General features: G+C 38.2%; 1 protein-coding gene across 1 annotated transcript in view; it reads right to left on the bottom strand.

The window, feature by feature from the left end:
- PLA2R1 (phospholipase A2 receptor 1) overlaps positions 1-17,329 on the bottom strand; it is a 133,494-nt gene that overhangs the window by 87,868 nt on the left and 28,297 nt on the right. The window contains 3 exon segments of the mRNA NM_175051.1: positions 3,804-3,947; positions 4,435-4,548; positions 8,668-8,841. Of these exon segments, the coding sequence (NP_778221.1) occupies positions 3,804-3,947; positions 4,435-4,548; positions 8,668-8,841 (432 nt within the window).

Genomic DNA, 17,329 nt, shown 5'->3' with positions numbered 1-17,329 from the left:
ATCCTGGACGAACCCCTTCAGGATGAAGCCGCACAATCAACTCCTGCTGCTCGGCCTCATCAACACGCACATTCCTACGCCAACCTCCACAATACCTCCAACTGTTGGGTATGTGGGGCTATGCCTCTGTCTGTGATGGATGGACTTCCCTGGTGGCTGTCACCGCTCCGCCAAGGAGATTTTAAACCACTCTGCTCTTCTCTGGGACACAATCATAATCTTTCCCTGCTCTCTGGGTGTAAGCCAGACCTACAGTCAATAGACTCGGGTCATAGGGTTACATTTGATATAAATGCCAGTGTAACAAAAGCCTAACCTACAACAACCCCTGGTAAATCTATCTTATTTACATGTTAGTTGGACAAGATCTGTGTTTCAATGGTATTGCTGCCTTATTCATACCCTCTATAAGGACAACAGACATTATGATTAAAGTAGAGGCCTTGACTAAGTTCACAAAACAGGCCCTCCTAGATAGAAAAAAAGCCATCCAAGCCTTAAATGAAGAGCAAATCCAAATGAGAAAAGCAGTAATTCAAAATAGAATGGCTCTGGACATACTCACAGCTGCTCAAGGAGGGACCTGGGCTATAATTAAGGTTGAATGTTGTGTATACATACCTGACTTATCTGGCAATGTATCAACTGCTTTAGATGACATGAAAAACCAGGTAAAAGCAATGTCAAATGAAAACATTCCTTTCTGGACTTTGGTCCTATCTTGGGTGAAGGGCGATTGGTAGAAAACTATATTTACCATTATTATAGTTGCCTTGATAGTTCTGCTTTGTTGACCCTGGATTTTACAATGTATTCAGTATATCCTTATGAATGATGCTCATAATATGAGTTAAGAGCATCAGGAGAGGGGAATGAAGGAGGAAACAGACAGAGCTGGACTCCATCTTAGGCCAGGCTGTGAACATTAGGCTATACGAATGGTCACCCTCCCAATGGACTCTGAACTTTGTGCCTGGTATCTATAGAAATGACATACCAATGGAAAACCAGACCCCCGGATAAAAGAGCCTCAGGACTTGTACTTGGACTCTCCATTGCCTAAAAGAATATGCTAATTATCTCTGTAACAGAACAAAGTGGTAAATTCCATAATGCTTATCAGGATATGACCACAGGCCTATTGATAATTGTCCACGGTAACTACCTAGGCTTTAGACATATGAATCATGGGTTAACTTTGATTGTATCTTTCTTTTCCTTTGTTCAGACTAGTTTCAGGGAATTTGGGGAGGTGGGTTTGGGCACGTACACTTAGGGTATAGAAGGTTTTCACAAAAACTGCTCGGGGTCCCTGGGTAAGAGGAGACTCTGCCTTGGGCCCGCCGGTGTAATAAACTGCACTCCACTATCTGCATTGTCCTTCTGAGTGAGTTTGTTTTCTGGAACACGTGGCTACAACAATAGCTTTTCTTCCAAGGAGCAAGTGAAGAAGGAATTCATAGGGCCTGGACTCCATCTTAGGCTTGTTCATGCTGATCATGCTCAGCCACCTTTCCAATGGACTCTGAACTCTGTGTTTAGTGCCTATGAAAACAACAGAAGGAGAAGACCCCCTCCAGACAGGGGAACCTTGAAGATCGTATCTAGGTCACTCATCACCTAAGAGAAAACATACACTAATCACCCCTTCCTCCAGACAGGCCATAAATTTTTCTGTATCTATCAGAGTGTAACCTCGGGTTTATCGATTATTGGCTAATTGTTTGACTGTTTGAGCACATGAGCGCATAGCATGTGAATGATGGGATTATTGGGATTGTATTTTCCTTGGTTTATGTAAGTCTCAAGGAATTTGGTACACATGGGGTATAAAAGATTTTCACAAATGCTGGTCGGGGTCCTTGGCTAAGAGGAGACTCTCTGCCTTGGGCCTGCCGGTGTAATAAACTGCACTCCACTAAAAAAAAAAAAAAAAAGAACCTAAATTTCACTCTAAAAGTTAAGATAAAAAGATAACATGGGAACTTCTCTGATTGATGCAAAGGTGGAGAAAAGTAAGGAACCAGGGGACCCTGGATACACAGTCTGCAGATACTGGATGAGATCATCAGAAGTATTTGTTGGACCTGAAACAGCATCAGATAATCCAAACAAACTTAGCTTAACTGCCATTATTTCTGGTCTTCTGATTTCAATTAATAGATTAGGACAGCAAATAAAATGAAAGAAAAGATGGATGGCAGGAGAATGTGCAGGAGGGCATAAGAAAAAGAAAAAGAAAGGCAGAAGAAATTGAGGCAAGAAAATGAAAGGAAAAGAGGGAGGGACAGGGTGATAATAGCCATAGCAATGTCAGCACATTTTTGACATAATGAAAAAATCTCTAGAGAAAAAAATGATGAAGTGCTTCTTCTACGCACCCCTATATTCCATAATATCTTTAGATTTAGCTACTTAAAGGAAAATAAAAGTTAAAGCTTAATTGTAAGGAGGTGTAGAGAAGAAGGAACACTTCCACACTGTTGGTGGGAATGTAAATGGTGAAGCCACTATGGAGAACATTGTAGAGGTTCCTTACAGAACTAAAAATAGAACTACCACTTGATCAAGTAATCCCACTCCTGGACATATATACAAAAAAGACAAAAGCTCTAATTAAGAAAGATACATGCATCCCAGTGTTCATAGCAGCACTATTTACAATAGCCAGGACATGGAAGAAACCTAAATGTCCATCAACAGATGAGTGGATAAAGAAGATGTGGTATGTATACATATATATGATGATGGAATATATATATATATAATGGAATACTACTCAGCCATAAAAATGAATGAAATACTGCCATTTGCGACAACATGGATGGACCTAGAGATTATCATGCTAAGTAAGGTAAGTCAGGCAAAGGCAAATCTCATGTGATATCACTTATATGCGGAACCTAAAAAAATGGTACAAATGAATTTATTGACAATAGACTCGCAGACATTGTAAACAAACTTATGATTACTAAAGGGGAAAAAGGGGATAAATTAGAAATCTGGGATTAACAGATACACACTATTATATATAAAGTAGATAAAGAACAAGGACCTACTGTATAAAACAGGGAACTATATTCAGTATTTTGTCATGACCTATATTGGAAAAGAATCTGAAAAAGAACTGTTGTTTCCAAAGACAAAAAAAATTTTTTTAAAGAATTGTTTCTAATTATGCTGGTAATGATTCTTTTAAAAATGGTTATATTTTTATCTCTACTTACTGAGTTAAGACATTAATTCCATAAAATTAAAAAGAAGTAATAGATCTTAAGAATGGAAGTAACTGGGCTTCAGGTACTAGATTGTAATTATGTTATATTTAAGTCTTAGGTACGCCTTAAAGTTTTGTTTGTTATTTTGAGAAGAAAATATTACTAATAAGAGATACAGAGTATGATAGGAGATCAATGAAGTAAAGAATTTTATAAGACTATTTTCTAATTTATATGTTTAATTTCTAGGGTAATCATAAATAAAACTCAACTAGAATAGAAAAGGAAGCATATCTTGTTTTTCTAAGCAGAATGAGTAAGAATGCCAATTTTTTAAAAAGAGAGGGGAGAAGGTATTTTCTATGGTTAGGTTATTTTGCTTTAGTTTTTAGTAAAAACCTAAATGTATTTGTTAAATTCATGGTGCCTTGGGAATAACAGATCTTATCTCATTACACATTTTTATTTGTATAAAGACTAGTTTTAGCTAAGTTTAAATTATAAATTATTAGCAAAAAATAGAGGAATTTGAATATATTGAGAGGACAAGCAAACAACTCATAAAAACAGCGTAGAAACACTCACCAACTACTCCATGATCAGTGGGATTTAGATATTTTTTACACACGTAGGGCAAGGTAGACTCACAATCCCGACTTTTCCAGGCCTTTGGCATAAATGCATTAAATGTTCCACAGTGATATTCAACAAATGGCTCAAAATTTATTTCTGAAAACACAATGTTTGTGTACTTACTGTTAGAAGCAAAAGCAGTTTAATATATACTGAAATGTAGTTTTAGCATCAAGGAGACAACTTTTCTCTTTGGCATATGTAGTAAATTCTGTAAGATAGTATATTTAAGAGTTTGCAGTTGAAGTCCAGACATGACAATGAAATGATTTCCCAAAGATAGAAACAGCTGATTTTATTGTTTTAGGGTAGACAGAGATATTTCAATCTGTTGCTATTTTTAAAACAGTTGACTAGAATCTTGGCTTTGACCCAAATCCTTCTGAAACCTTGGCTAAATGGCTTACCTTCTTGGCCTTTATTTCTTGTTTGGAAAATCATGCCTTATAGAAATTCAATCAGGCTTTAAAAAACACTTATAAGCCACTTTCACAATAACATGTTGTATATATACATGGGAAATATTGCTGTTTAGGCTGTGGGATGAGTCCTCAGTCAAAGGTATACAAAACACTTCAGGTACCTGGCTTCCAGTTCAGATAGTTGAGTGGTGTTCTATCAGACCACTGCCAACCAGCATCTTCATCCAGCTGATTCAGACCCATCCATACTTCCACTGCTTCACTGCCCAAGTGCTCTGAAATAAGAGAAATACGGAATTTCAAAAACAAAATTAACATTACACTTATTTCTTGTTTTCCTATTCCTGGAGCATGGATTCATAAATTAACTCCATCAGTGATAGAAAGGGGTTTGAGTGCTACTAAACCTCACCCTGGTGGTTCAGAGTAAAAAAGCCAGCCTAAGAAACATGGCAGTTTCCTAAAGCCTCACTGAAGCAGCTGTGAAGTGCTTAATCTAGGCACCCAGGAATGCTGCCTCTCAGCGGTCATCAGTCCATCGAGTTCATGGTTACAAATTCGAGACCATCTGACTTGTGTGAACTCAGGCACTTGAGGGTTCTAGAGCGTGAAGGAGAAAGTGCCCAGGGCCAGTTGTAGAAAGCGCCCCTCTGTCTTCCTTCTTTTGCCATGTGTGTCTGGCGGCCTCACTCTGGAAGCTCAGGACTCTAGTATGCTGAGGCCACCTCAGGCCCTGAACAAGAGGAACAGGAAGAAATGCTATTAAATCTGTATAATGGGTATGTGTGCATACAGACATAATTTTTCCACTTTTCATAATTTTTGCACTCTTGAAACATTTCACAGTTAAAAAATTGAACAATTCAGGGGACCTTTTTTATTTTTTAGGAATCTGGCAAGGGAGAGGAAAGCAGATTAAGTATTAGTAGTGTTGGGAGGCAAGTCTTCAAATTTAAGGTATGCTGAAGCAAGCAGGGAGATGGCTCCCCAGTTAAGGAGTGGGAGCGGTCTGGCCAAGAGGAGAGTATCATGCCAGGGACCATGGTATCCAGAGCAATCAGCAGCAGGTAGGGCCATGAGCTGTGCAAATGCTTCTTCAGCTGGAGGTGGGAGAATGTCTCCTTGGCAGGCCAACCCTGTGGCCTCTGCTCCTAACTACTGTGCCACAGCTCTTCCTTTTTAATTCAATGCCATTTTTGTTATAAATGCTACATAGAAACATGTGCATTGACATGCCTGTGTAGAAAAATATGCTTATCAAAATTATAGAATTAGAGGAAAATTTTCTTTGATTTTTTTTCTTCCTGTGTACGTGAACTTTAAAAATTATTCTAGAATAAACACGTGCTACTTGTGCTATAAAATTTGGGGTAAAAAAACTAGTATCAGAGGCTTTACTGAAAGTAACTAAGTTTGCAACACTTTTAAATGTTGCCATTTAATCTTGTCATCTATAAAGGAGGGCATTGATCCCTTATGATTATCTGCTTCAGAACTCAATTTCTTCTGAGCCAGATGCAGGGGCCCTGCCTGAGACTGAGACCCTGACAGATAAGAGTTATAAATAGGGTGACTGTCTGTCCCAGTTTGCCTGGAAAATTCATGGCTTATGCTGGTAGTTCCAGAATAAGTATTAATGGCAGCCCCTTTTACTCTAAAGGGTCTCAGTTGGGATGATCAATTGCATGGTCACCCAGTTGCAAAGATTAGTGCATTCATATCACAAGGCTGCAGAGCCTTCTGTGATAGGGCATCTCAATACAACAGTGGAAAACTAGAACCAAAACCTTTAAGGAAATAGAAAAAGGTGTTTTATAATTTGGAGATACCCTAAATCACTATATAGCATAACATTCATGGGCCCTGCCCTTCCAAGATTCTGTGGCATAAACATGAGTCTCTTCTTAATGTCTGTTTGGTTAGTCCTTCCAATAGCTTTGTTGTTGTTGTTGTTTAGTTGGTAAGTCATGTCTGACTCTGCTACCCTGTGGACAATAGCCCGCCAAGCTCCTCTGTTCATGGGATTTTCCAGGCAAAAATACTGGAGTGGGTTGCCATTTCCTTCTCCAAGGGATCTTTCCAAATCAGGGATTAAACCTGAGTCTCCTGCTTTGCAGGTGGATTCTTTACCACTGAGTCACCTGGGAAGACCACCATTTGATTAAATCATCTATCTGGTGTCATCATAACAGGAGAGAAAATGAAAGATGGATTGATAAGATGGAGAAATTTCCACATTTCATATTGGGGCAAGTGCCAAGTGATGCTTTCCAGTAACCTACTTAAAATGTTTAAGTATTAATTATTCTTATCTTAGAGTTATTTTGAATAACCTCTCTTTTAACAATACATAGAAAATCATTGTGTAATTTCTAAGCTGTGTTTAAAAGTACAAAAATAGTCTATTTAGCTTCACAAGTAAATGGGCTCACAATTCTATAATAATAAATTCAAATTTAAATTTCTTTGGCTATTTCTTGGCATTTGTGGCAGCTTGGATAATTCCTTGTAACATGGCTAATGTTCATCAGCAATTAACAAGAAACAGTAGACTATTCTCATCATTAAAAAATACCTTAGTCAAAACAAGCTTCCATCTTTATGAAAAGACTTCTGTTTTCCCAAACAATCTCCAAAATCTAATCATAAAATTGTGGTATTTAAATCCAAGTCTCTGACATATCTTATTTATTTCATCTTTATTCAAGTTTGATGAGTAAGTCCAAACCCTCTTATTAGATATTCCAGCAATTAAAATAGATAACAATTATAATTCATAAATAGTGCATAAAGTTTTCTATGAATACCATTAAAGGCTAATATTGATATTGGAAATGTTTTTTTCCTGCAATATGACTCACTCAAGTTGAGTTTCAATGATAATTTCCCACTTTTGTATGTCTGTGGAGAAAGTGGCCGATATATACTGTTCACACATCTGTTAAAATTCTTCTGGAAGGTACTAATGACTTTCAAAAGCCTTAAAATGTGCTTCCCCTTCCACCCAGTGAAGCTACTACTACAAACTTACAGAGAAATATTTGAGGATCTATGCACAAAGGTATGTGCAGGGATGGTTTTCAATAGTGATAAAGAAATAAAAACAAAGAATTTTATCCACCTATCCCTATCTAATACTGGAGATTAGCTAAATATCACTAACCTGAATCACTATGTAGCCACTGAAACTTATAATGTAGATCTTTATTTCTAGACATGAACAGATGTTCATTATACACGTAAATTACATAAGCATTTGTACCATGGTTGCTTTTAAGTGGTCAATACACACTGAGTGTTATGTGTGCCAGACAACAATGCCAAAAAGTAGGCATTGTTAATATTTTCATTTGATAGAGGGGAGAAGTTGAGGCACAGAGAGGTTAAGTTATCTCTTTAGCCCTGCTATTAAGTGATGGAGGTGGGATTCAAACCCAGGCAGGTGGCTCTTTGGTCCCATCTCCTAACCTCTGCACAACTGCCTCATGTTTTTATTCAATATTATTTGCCATAGATACTGTGGATGTATGCATACATGCATTTATGTAAGTTTTTTGCGGGGAAAAAAATTACTATCTTTGGATTGTGGAACTATGAGAGATTTTTCTTTTGTTTTTCTTTCTGTATACTTGAACTTTTAAAATTATCCTTCGAATAATTTTATTATTGTTATTTTAGAATAAATATGTGCAATATAATTTGAAAAAAAAAAGTCAGAAACTTTTAATGAAAGTGGCTAATTTTGTGACACTTTCAAATGTTTCCAAAAAAATTGAAATTGCTCTATGTACATATCTACAAACATTTAATCTATAAAAGAGAAGTAAGAAGAGAGTTTAAGTGAGAGGTAAAAAAAAAACAAGACCTAACTCATTAGCACTCTTTTGACAGTTTGTGTTATTATTTTGTAGTGTTAGTTAACACGTGTGTATTTTTGCTTTTCCAATCAAATTTTGAGTTCTTCGGCATCCACCGGCAAGCCCACTACATACTGCACAGTGACAGACAGGTAAAATTTTGTTTAATTAGTAAACAGCTTATATTAATTAATGGAAACAGAATGGCTGAGGTCTCCACCAAAGGAGGAATTCGGACTTAACTTCAGAAGTCTCCCATAGTCACTTGTTAGAGCTGCAGATTCTCCTAGGTCCCTTGCTGTGACCCCAACTTGTCTTTTCCGAGGTGGAGAAAACAAGAGAGACATGGCCAGGTGTCAAATGGAATGGCCCAGGGTTCAGGTTCAAATTCTGGGTATGACTTTGGACCATGTTAATAAAAGAATATTTTCCAAGGGACTTTTTTTTTCCAGAAGACATCTTGGCATACATGGACATAACTGTAAACAACATCATTTTAATTGTACCAACATCAATGTGCATTATACACCTACTTACTCCTTACGAAATTTTCTTCAGTCTCATCTGCAATACTTAATAAAGCAGCTCCTTGCATCTGGCATGAAGAATGAGCCTCACTCCAGGACAGGGAGGAAAGCAGATTGAATTGGTAGCAAATGCGTGAATGGAGATCCTTCTCCCAGACTGCATCGCAGCCCACCTCTGTGGATGCTGAAAACAAAATCCATTAGAACTTTATACCCTTTTTTTATCTATACAGTGACATACTTCTGAGATTAATTTGAATGGCATGATTCCAACTTGTAATTCCTAAAACTTCAGTGCTCTTATCTATTCTTGATTAGGTCTTTATGACAAAAATCTGTATTGTTTTCCCACTGGCACTTTATGGTAAAACTTGTTCAAGATTTAAAGGAAATTCAATAAATTATCAATAAAGAAGCTCTGACCCTTTCTGGGAAAATGATAGTAGCCATTTTTAAGAGAAGTAAATATAAGTGAAGTCTTTGTGAAAATAACATCTGAATTCTTTAAAAAGCAGACAGAACTTTATACTGAAAACTGTATGAATTGAAATACTTATTTAAGATAGATGCAAATGCTCTTTCAGGAGGCTTTTCCCTGCAAATACCAAAACACTAGACAGACTAAAAGGGATAAAGTAGAAATAGGAGTCTCTAATGAACAGAAGTTTTCAAATAAACACTGAGAACAGGAACATTGATATTTAGTTTTAGAAAGTTCTTTCACTGTAAATCAACTTCTGCTGTTGTTCAGTCACGAGTGGTGTCTGAATCCTTGCGACATCATGGACTGCCAGGCTCCTCTGTTCTCCACTAATAATTCAATTTTTAAAAATGTTTTAAAATTCTTTCAATCAAAAGGAGGAGAAACAAAATCCACTTGCAAAACACTGGCCAAGTGTTGAGTAGTTTGCTTTAAAGTAAATTTAACAAAGTATGAAACACGGATCTGAACTCTGAAGTTTCTTAAAATGACAGAAAATGAAAGCAAAAGTACATTTGATGAAATTTTAAATCAAACCTCAAGGTGAACCTAAGCAGTCATAGTAATTACCTGAAATCAAACTCAGCCAAAAATTTTCAGAATGTAGACAGTGTGAACCGTGCAACAGCAAGAGTATAACTTATGGTCAGGCAATCTGCTTAAATCTAGAACAATCTTTCCCAAAGTGCAATCCACAGAGTATTACAATTTCAAGAGCTCCCCAAGAGAAGCTGGGATGTAGTGCATATGTAACCTCCTCTGGGGAATTCACAATGTACACTAGCATATTAAAGGCTCTGAGAAGTTCTCTAGTAAAGAAAAGGCTTGCTTTTAATTCACTATACTTCAAACTTATTTGACAATATGAAATCTTTTCTGTTTGCTTTCTTTTTGACACAATGCTTAGTTAGATGGCTCCCTTGGGAATGCAGAAGTTTGTTTTCATGTCTGGTTGCAACGTGCCTTCCCCAGTACTGAGTTAGTGAATGAGAAGTTATTAAACATAAATATATTAAATCTGAGATTGTCTACCGAGTTCCCTGACCTACACATGTATAGAAGGATCCAAGATTGAAGGAGAGCAGAAGACAAGTCTGTATCACCAAAGAAAATGTGTAGGAAAGGAGAAGGGAAGGAGGATGCTTCTAGTAATCATCTTGCTCTGATGTTTGAAATTTCCACGTTGAGTCTGAGTCCTTAGAGACCATTTCCAGTTAAAAAGCTATGCCATCTGTGAGATGGGACACATGCTAAGCATTATCAGACTTCATTTTAGCCCTATTCATCCTGTGTGAGAGCTGAGTCCATGAGAGAGGAGCAGGGTGGTGCTTCATTGTGCATGAAAATCATTTAGCAGACTTCTGAAAAAACCACAGATTCCTGGTTCTCATTCTCAGAGATTCTGAATTGGTAGGTCTGGGGTGGGATTCAGAAAACTGGTTTTCAAACATATTCCTGATGCCACTGGTCCACATTCTAATGCAGATGGTCCACAATGCAAATACTGGGAAACACAGGCTTGAAAGAAAACATCTGAAGGACTTCTAAGACTTCCTAACATCTAAGAAGAGCAGGTACAAATAGCCCCTGGCTACTAGATGAGAGGAGGTCAGAAGAGGAGACTGGAGAGAATGTCAAAGGAGAGATCTGGGTACCCGGTACGTGCCTCTTGTCTCCTGCCTTGGGGAAAGTTTCGATAACGAGTCCTAACTATAAGCCTCCAGGATAAGCCATGTCAGGATAAGAAAAGGCCTGATGACTCTTCAGTCGATCTTGTTCCCATTTTTGCCAAAAACTGGCAAGGAAAGGTCCTACCCTTTCAACAGCACATGGATTGAGCTGCGTAAACACAGCCTTTGGCAGAAACCTGAATTCTGTACAGCAAAGCCTGAATTCGATACCTTAAACAGTTAAGATAGAAGGCTTGCAGGTGATTTGTCTGTGCTACAAATTGCCCAGCTCAGTTTTGTTAGTTTTTCCTTGGCTTGGTGTTATCTGTGCTAATTCTTAAGGTTAATCAAAAGGAATATCTCAAATGTTTGCAACAGATGCCCCTAATCTTCTAACAAGTCAGCCCATTTGTCATTGAAATTTGAACTAAATATAAGAATGTACACTTCTATGCAGTCAGTCCTCTCTTTGCTCCTCTGGATGGCTTGAGTATCACTCCACGAATCTTATTTGAGGATCTTATGGTAACAAATGGAATGGAAGTGCCACCCTGGGCCTGGGCACTGTGATGTGCTCTTCTGATCTCCCTTCAGGACCAAGCTGTATTTCCCCACCTGCCAGCAGACACCTCTCCTTCAACGATTGCCTTGGCTGACGAGGCTCATTGCCCAATGTCACCCTCCCTTCTCAAGAGCAGCTTGTAAACCATGATGGTCACCACAGAGCTATAAGACCCCTCCTCTCACCCCAACCAGGGCCAAATACAGCTTGAGAACTCCTTGTGGGTCAATCTGGGGGTTGCCAGTCCTGCATCACAGTCCTGAGCAGTCCTGCTTTCTTCCTTTCCTTTCCATATGTATCGAGCCTGAGACTACTCCCCAAGAGACCTCCTGCAGGTTCATCTTGGCCTCTAAGACTACTTCCTGGAACCCCTCCTGTCAGAGGTTCCCATCTTGGCATGAGACATCTGCATGTATTTACTTTTAATCCTCTTGCTTTCTTCATAACTAATTTTTATTTTCAAGCCACTGAGAAAACAAGATTGAAGGCTGGTACTCTTACTTTTTCTCCAAAAATTCTAATGTAAACCATCATATTTCTTTGCATCTTTGGTTGTCTTTATATCATCTCTTCTGTCACTAAATTATGAGCTCCTTGAAAGAAACAACTATGTCATATATATCTCTGTATCTCCTATTATTTGAAGAAAGACTGCCAAAAGTCTTTTTTGCAAGATGCTATAAATAGGTGATTTTTTTTCCCCTTTCAAAACACACTTCTTTTCTAATGAACTGAAGTGTATTCAAGTCAATACTGATTTTATTATAGATCATGACTGAGATGCAGCCATTTCTCCTTCTCTATTAGTATGGCTTTTTTTGTCTTCCCTAAGGATACAGCTTTGTTATTGTCCCACGTATACTCTTTCTTGCCACTTAAAAAAATGGTTGAATTCTTACAAAGCAAACAAACAAAAAATACACATACTATTAGAGCAACTCCAAGCTACAAAGTTACTATTTTCTCTCTCTTTGGTCTTTTATATACTCGGCACATAGTTACTGAATATCTGTTCCCTGCAAAGTGTGTTGGTAGTAAATCTCCTGTAAAAGGGATACCAAACCAAGTCAGGACTTCCTGCTCCCAGTGCCATACAAGTTCCTTGGTAGCCCTGATCGCAGTTGATATTAAATGATGCATTATGTGATTGCTTATTGATTGTCTGTTTTTCCTCATAAAATTAAGTATCAGGAAAGCAGTACCATGTTCCATCTTTTTCCCCATCAGTGCCTAAAGGTAGTTGGGTAAGGAGACTATGATATCAAAGGAAGATGAGAAGCGGTGACCACAAAAGAAGGAAGAAAACTAGTAGGCATGGGCCCCAGAAACCCAAGGAAAGAGATAATATCAGTTTTGTTACTTATTGTCAAATCTTGGAGTACAGTGAGGCCTAAGTCATTAGTAACTTTCTGGAGCCTGTTTCAGCAGATTAACCCAATCATTTGCCTGCTCTGTGCCTGCATCCAACTGATGAGCACTGCCAAGAAAAGTCATCTGATTGATTCATTATCAACCACCCCTGAAACTTCCTGGAAATGTGACCAGTTTTCTCCAGTAAGCTTGCTCTCCCAGCAGCCACCATGTTCATTTCACACCTTTCCTGTTGTCTGAACTTCTCATGCCTTCTTCCCCTCTTCCAAGTCCACAGGTCTGGGCTGGTTACTCCTCATATTCCCCATCACTTAATCCATCAACCTTCTTGGACCTGTACTATGCTCTCTTTCTTCTCTCCTACGGAGAAGCTGTTTTTACATCCATAAAAGGCTAGTCCATCCATCTAGGATCTGGACCCCACTTCCTTCTGCCTTCTGAGAGACCATGTTTATTTCACCAATTGTTTCACTTTCCTGCATCTTCAACCTCTTTCTCTTTGATCATTTCCAGATGCACTCAAAGATGACTTAGTGTCTCTCACCTTTAAAAAACAAGAAACAAAAAAACTCCTTCCCTTGGCTGCCCCATCCCAGTCTCTGCCTTTTCTCTACCCCTGTTAATCACATAGTTCCATACATATGCTGTCTCCAATTTCTCATCTCCCATTTACTCTTAAAAAAAAATAGTTTTGCTGAGATACAATTAACATGCCATATAACATGCCATGTAAAGTATAGAGTTCAATGGTTTTTAGTATATTCAAAGCATTGTGTAGCCATCACCACAATCAAGTTTAGAACATTTTTGTAGAAACCCAGTGTCCATTAGCAATCACTCCCCACTTTTCCCTCAGTCCTCACCCCTACTCCCAGTCTGAGACAACCACTAAACTAGTTTCTGTCTCTATAGATTGGCTTATTCTGAAAATTTCACATAAATGGAATTGTACTGTGTGGTCTTTTTGTGACTGGGTTCTTAGCATAATGTGTCCAAGGGCCATCCATGTTGTAGCATGTACCAATACTTTATTTCTTTATATAGCCCAATAATATCCCATTGTATGGGTATACTATGTGTTATTAATGTATTCCTCAGTAGATAGACATTGGGTTGTGTCTATTTTTTGGCTATTATAAATAATGTTGTTATAAGCATTTGTGTGCAAGTTTTTGTGTCGGCATGTGTTTTCATTTTTCCTGGATAATTAGCTAGGAGAATTGCAGGTCATATGGTAACCCAATATTTACCCTTTTAAGGAACTGACAGACTGTTTTCCAAAGCAGCTGTATCCTTTTACAATCCTTCCAGCAGTGTATGAGAGTCCCAATTTCTCTATATCCTTATCAGTGCTTGTTATTTTAGTCTGTCTTTTCGATTGTGGCCATCGTGTGAGATGTAAAGTGGTATCTCACTGTGGTTTTTGTTTTAATTTCCCTAATGGCTCATGATACTGAGTGCTTTTCATTGGTTATTGGCCATTTGTCAATCTCTTTTTTTTTTGAGAAATGCCTATTCAGACAATTTTACCCATTTTTAAATTGGGACTGTTGTCTTTTTATTGAGTTACAAGCTTTCTTTATATATTCTAGACATAGGTCCTTTATTAGATATCTGATTTGCAAATATTTTATCCTATTTTGTGGGTTATCTTTTCACATTCTTGATTGTGTCCTTTGAAACACAGAATTTTTAATTTTGATGAAGTTCAATTTATCTATTTTTTTCTTTCATTGCTTTCATTTTGATGTCATATCTAAGAATTCATGAAACTTTACCCCTATGTATTCTTCTAAGAAGAATGAGTTTGAGTAAGCTCCGGGAGTTGGTGATGGACAGGGAAGCCTGGCGTGCTGCAGTCCATGGGGTCGCAAGGAGTCAGACACGACTGAACTTACTAACAGATTCTTCTAACAGTTTTATAGTCTTATCTCTTCCATATAAGTTTTCAAAATCTATCTTGAGTTAGTTTTTTATATGGTGATAGACAGAAGTTCAATTTTATTCTTTTGGATGTGAATATCCAGTTTCCCTGTACCATTTTTTGAAAAGACTATTCTCTCCCCATTGAATTGTCTTGGCATCCTTGTCAGAAATCAAAAATCATAAGTGTGGGCCTCTCAGTTTTATTCCATTTTGATAATTTTCAAACTTTCCATAAGTTTTGAAATTGAGAAATCTAAGTCCTCCAACTTTTTTCTTCTTTTTCATTGTTATTTTGGCTCTTCTGGGTCCTTCGAATTTCCATATGAATTTTAGGAAGAGCCTGTCAATTTCTGCAAAGGAGTCAGCTAGGAATTAATAGAGATTGCTGTAGCAGTGCCATCTTACCAATAAAAAGCCTTCTGCTCACATGAACACGGGATGTCTTTCCATTTATTTAATTTTCTTTAATTTCTTTCAATGTTTTGTAGTTTTTAGACGTAAGTTTTTCATGTCATTTGTTAAATTTTTCCTAAGTATTTTATTCTTTTGGATGTTAGGATAAATGGACTTCTCTCTCTTTGTTTGATTTGTTTTCTTAATCTAATTTATGGATTGTTCATTGCTACTGTACTAAAGTACAATTGACTTTTGTATATGGCTCTTGTGTCCTGTGAATGAGTTTATTAGTTATAGTAGTTTTTTAGTGGATTCTTTGGAATTTTATATATCCAAGATCATGACATCTGCAAAGAGAGATAGTGTTACATCTCCCTTTCCAATCTGGAACAGGGACCATGCTTTGAGAAACACTGAAATAAAGTTGGAGAAGATTGGATGGGAGGCTCCAGAGTCCAGGTGGGGAGATTCGCCCTCGGTAGGAGGAGGACCACTATTGCTTGGGAGGGAGAAAATAGAGATGGATCCAAACCACGGTAGGCTTAAAGAGCAGGCCTGTGAGCAGGAAGTTGTCAAAACTTCCCCTCTGAGGGATCCTATTTTCTTTGAAGTCGGCTCTTAAGAGTTTGGAAGGAGAATGTAGGGCAAGGTTAGAAAGTCAGGGGAGAAGAAAGATTTATATGGCCCTTTGGGGAGTGAGATAGAAGCTTGAGAAGAGAGATATAATAATACTGCTGATGAAGCAAAGGTTGGTAGTCATACATCTAAATTGGTACCAATCTGTGCTATCATTCAAATTACTGATAAAAACTGTATCAGGTGAATGAGGTTCCAGAGCAACGAGCCTGCCAGGCTTTTCATGGACCCATGAAAATCCATCCATGGGACTTTCCAGGCAAGAATACTGGAGTGGGTTGCCATTTCCTCCTCCAGGGGATCTTCCTGACCCAGGGATCAAACTCGTGTCTCCTGTGTCTCCTGCACTGCAGGCAGATTCTTTAATGCTGAGCCACTGGGGAAGCCTTCACCCAAAGGCTGGTATCCTAAAAATATCTCAAACTAACTAAGCCTGACTCTCCAGCTGTGTAAGACATACAATCAGGACAGACATAGTATGACTCAGAATCACCTCTAAATAAAACCAGAGAGATTCCTTTATGTCATCCTCGTTCCTGAAGATCTATAGCAACAGAAGTTTTATCACATCCCTCCCTGCTCGTGTGTTTTAGTATGTGTTTATTAGGACTAAATTTACACTGTGTTCACTTACAATCAACTTTTTAAAAATAAAGGCATCATTCTACATTGAGATAGTAAAAAATTTCTGAATAAGAAAGATGAGATACAGGAGTATGAATCTTTGCTTTAATCTCTCTGTCCTGTCCACTTCCTGACCCCATGGAAAAAGCAATCAGTGTGCTCAGATTCCAGTCTCTGGCACATTATTTTGAGTTATGCTGGCTACCAGGAACCAAAAGTAAAAGAAAGGAAGAAAATTGGAACTGTAATTTAGCATTGTACAAATAAATATTCTCTCTGCTGGTTTTGTGAAGGGCAAGAGAGTTGGAATATGGCAGGCTGTCAAGTGGAGGATGTTTCTGAACTGTAGGAAGCTGAACAAATAGTCCAGGGATCTAAAAGCCCTGGGCACCACTAAACCCAGGCTTCCACCTGGGAAATGATAATTGGCTAAAAGTGACAGAGGATGGTGACAGTGTTCTTTGGAGAATCTCAAGGTGTCTGTTGTTGCTGCTGCTGCTAAGTCGCTTCAGTCATATTCAACTCTGTGCGACCCTATAGACGGCAGCTCACCAGGCTCTCCCGTCCCTGGGATTCTCCAGGCAAGAACACTGGAGTGGGTTGCCATTTCCTTCCCCAATGTATGAAAGTGAAAAGTGAAAGTGAAGTCGCTCAGTCGTGTCTGACTCTAAGCGACCCCATGGACTGCGGCCCACCAGGGTCCTCCATCCATGGGATTTTCCAGGCAAGAGTACTGGAGTGGGGTGCCATTTCCTTCTCCATCAAAGAGACTAGTATAGTTTAAAAAATAGTATTAGGGCTATGTGAAATACATGTTACTTTTATTAATATTTGCTTATTTATTTCCTAAAAAAATTTTATTGTAAGATGTTTGAGTTACAATATTGTGCTGGTTTCTGCCATACATCAACATAGATCAGTCATACGTATACATATATCCCCTCCCTCTTGAGCCTTCTTCCCACTAATGGAGAGAGTAGCATGGAAACAGATACACTAACGTATC

Source organism: Bos taurus, chromosome 2 (assembly GCF_002263795.3).
Source record: "Bos taurus isolate L1 Dominette 01449 registration number 42190680 breed Hereford chromosome 2, ARS-UCD2.0, whole genome shotgun sequence".
Classification (NCBI taxonomy): Eukaryota; Metazoa; Chordata; class Mammalia; order Artiodactyla; family Bovidae; genus Bos; species Bos taurus.
The sequence above is the reverse complement of the archived record's forward strand: the minus strand, read 5'-3'. Positions and strand labels throughout refer to the sequence as shown.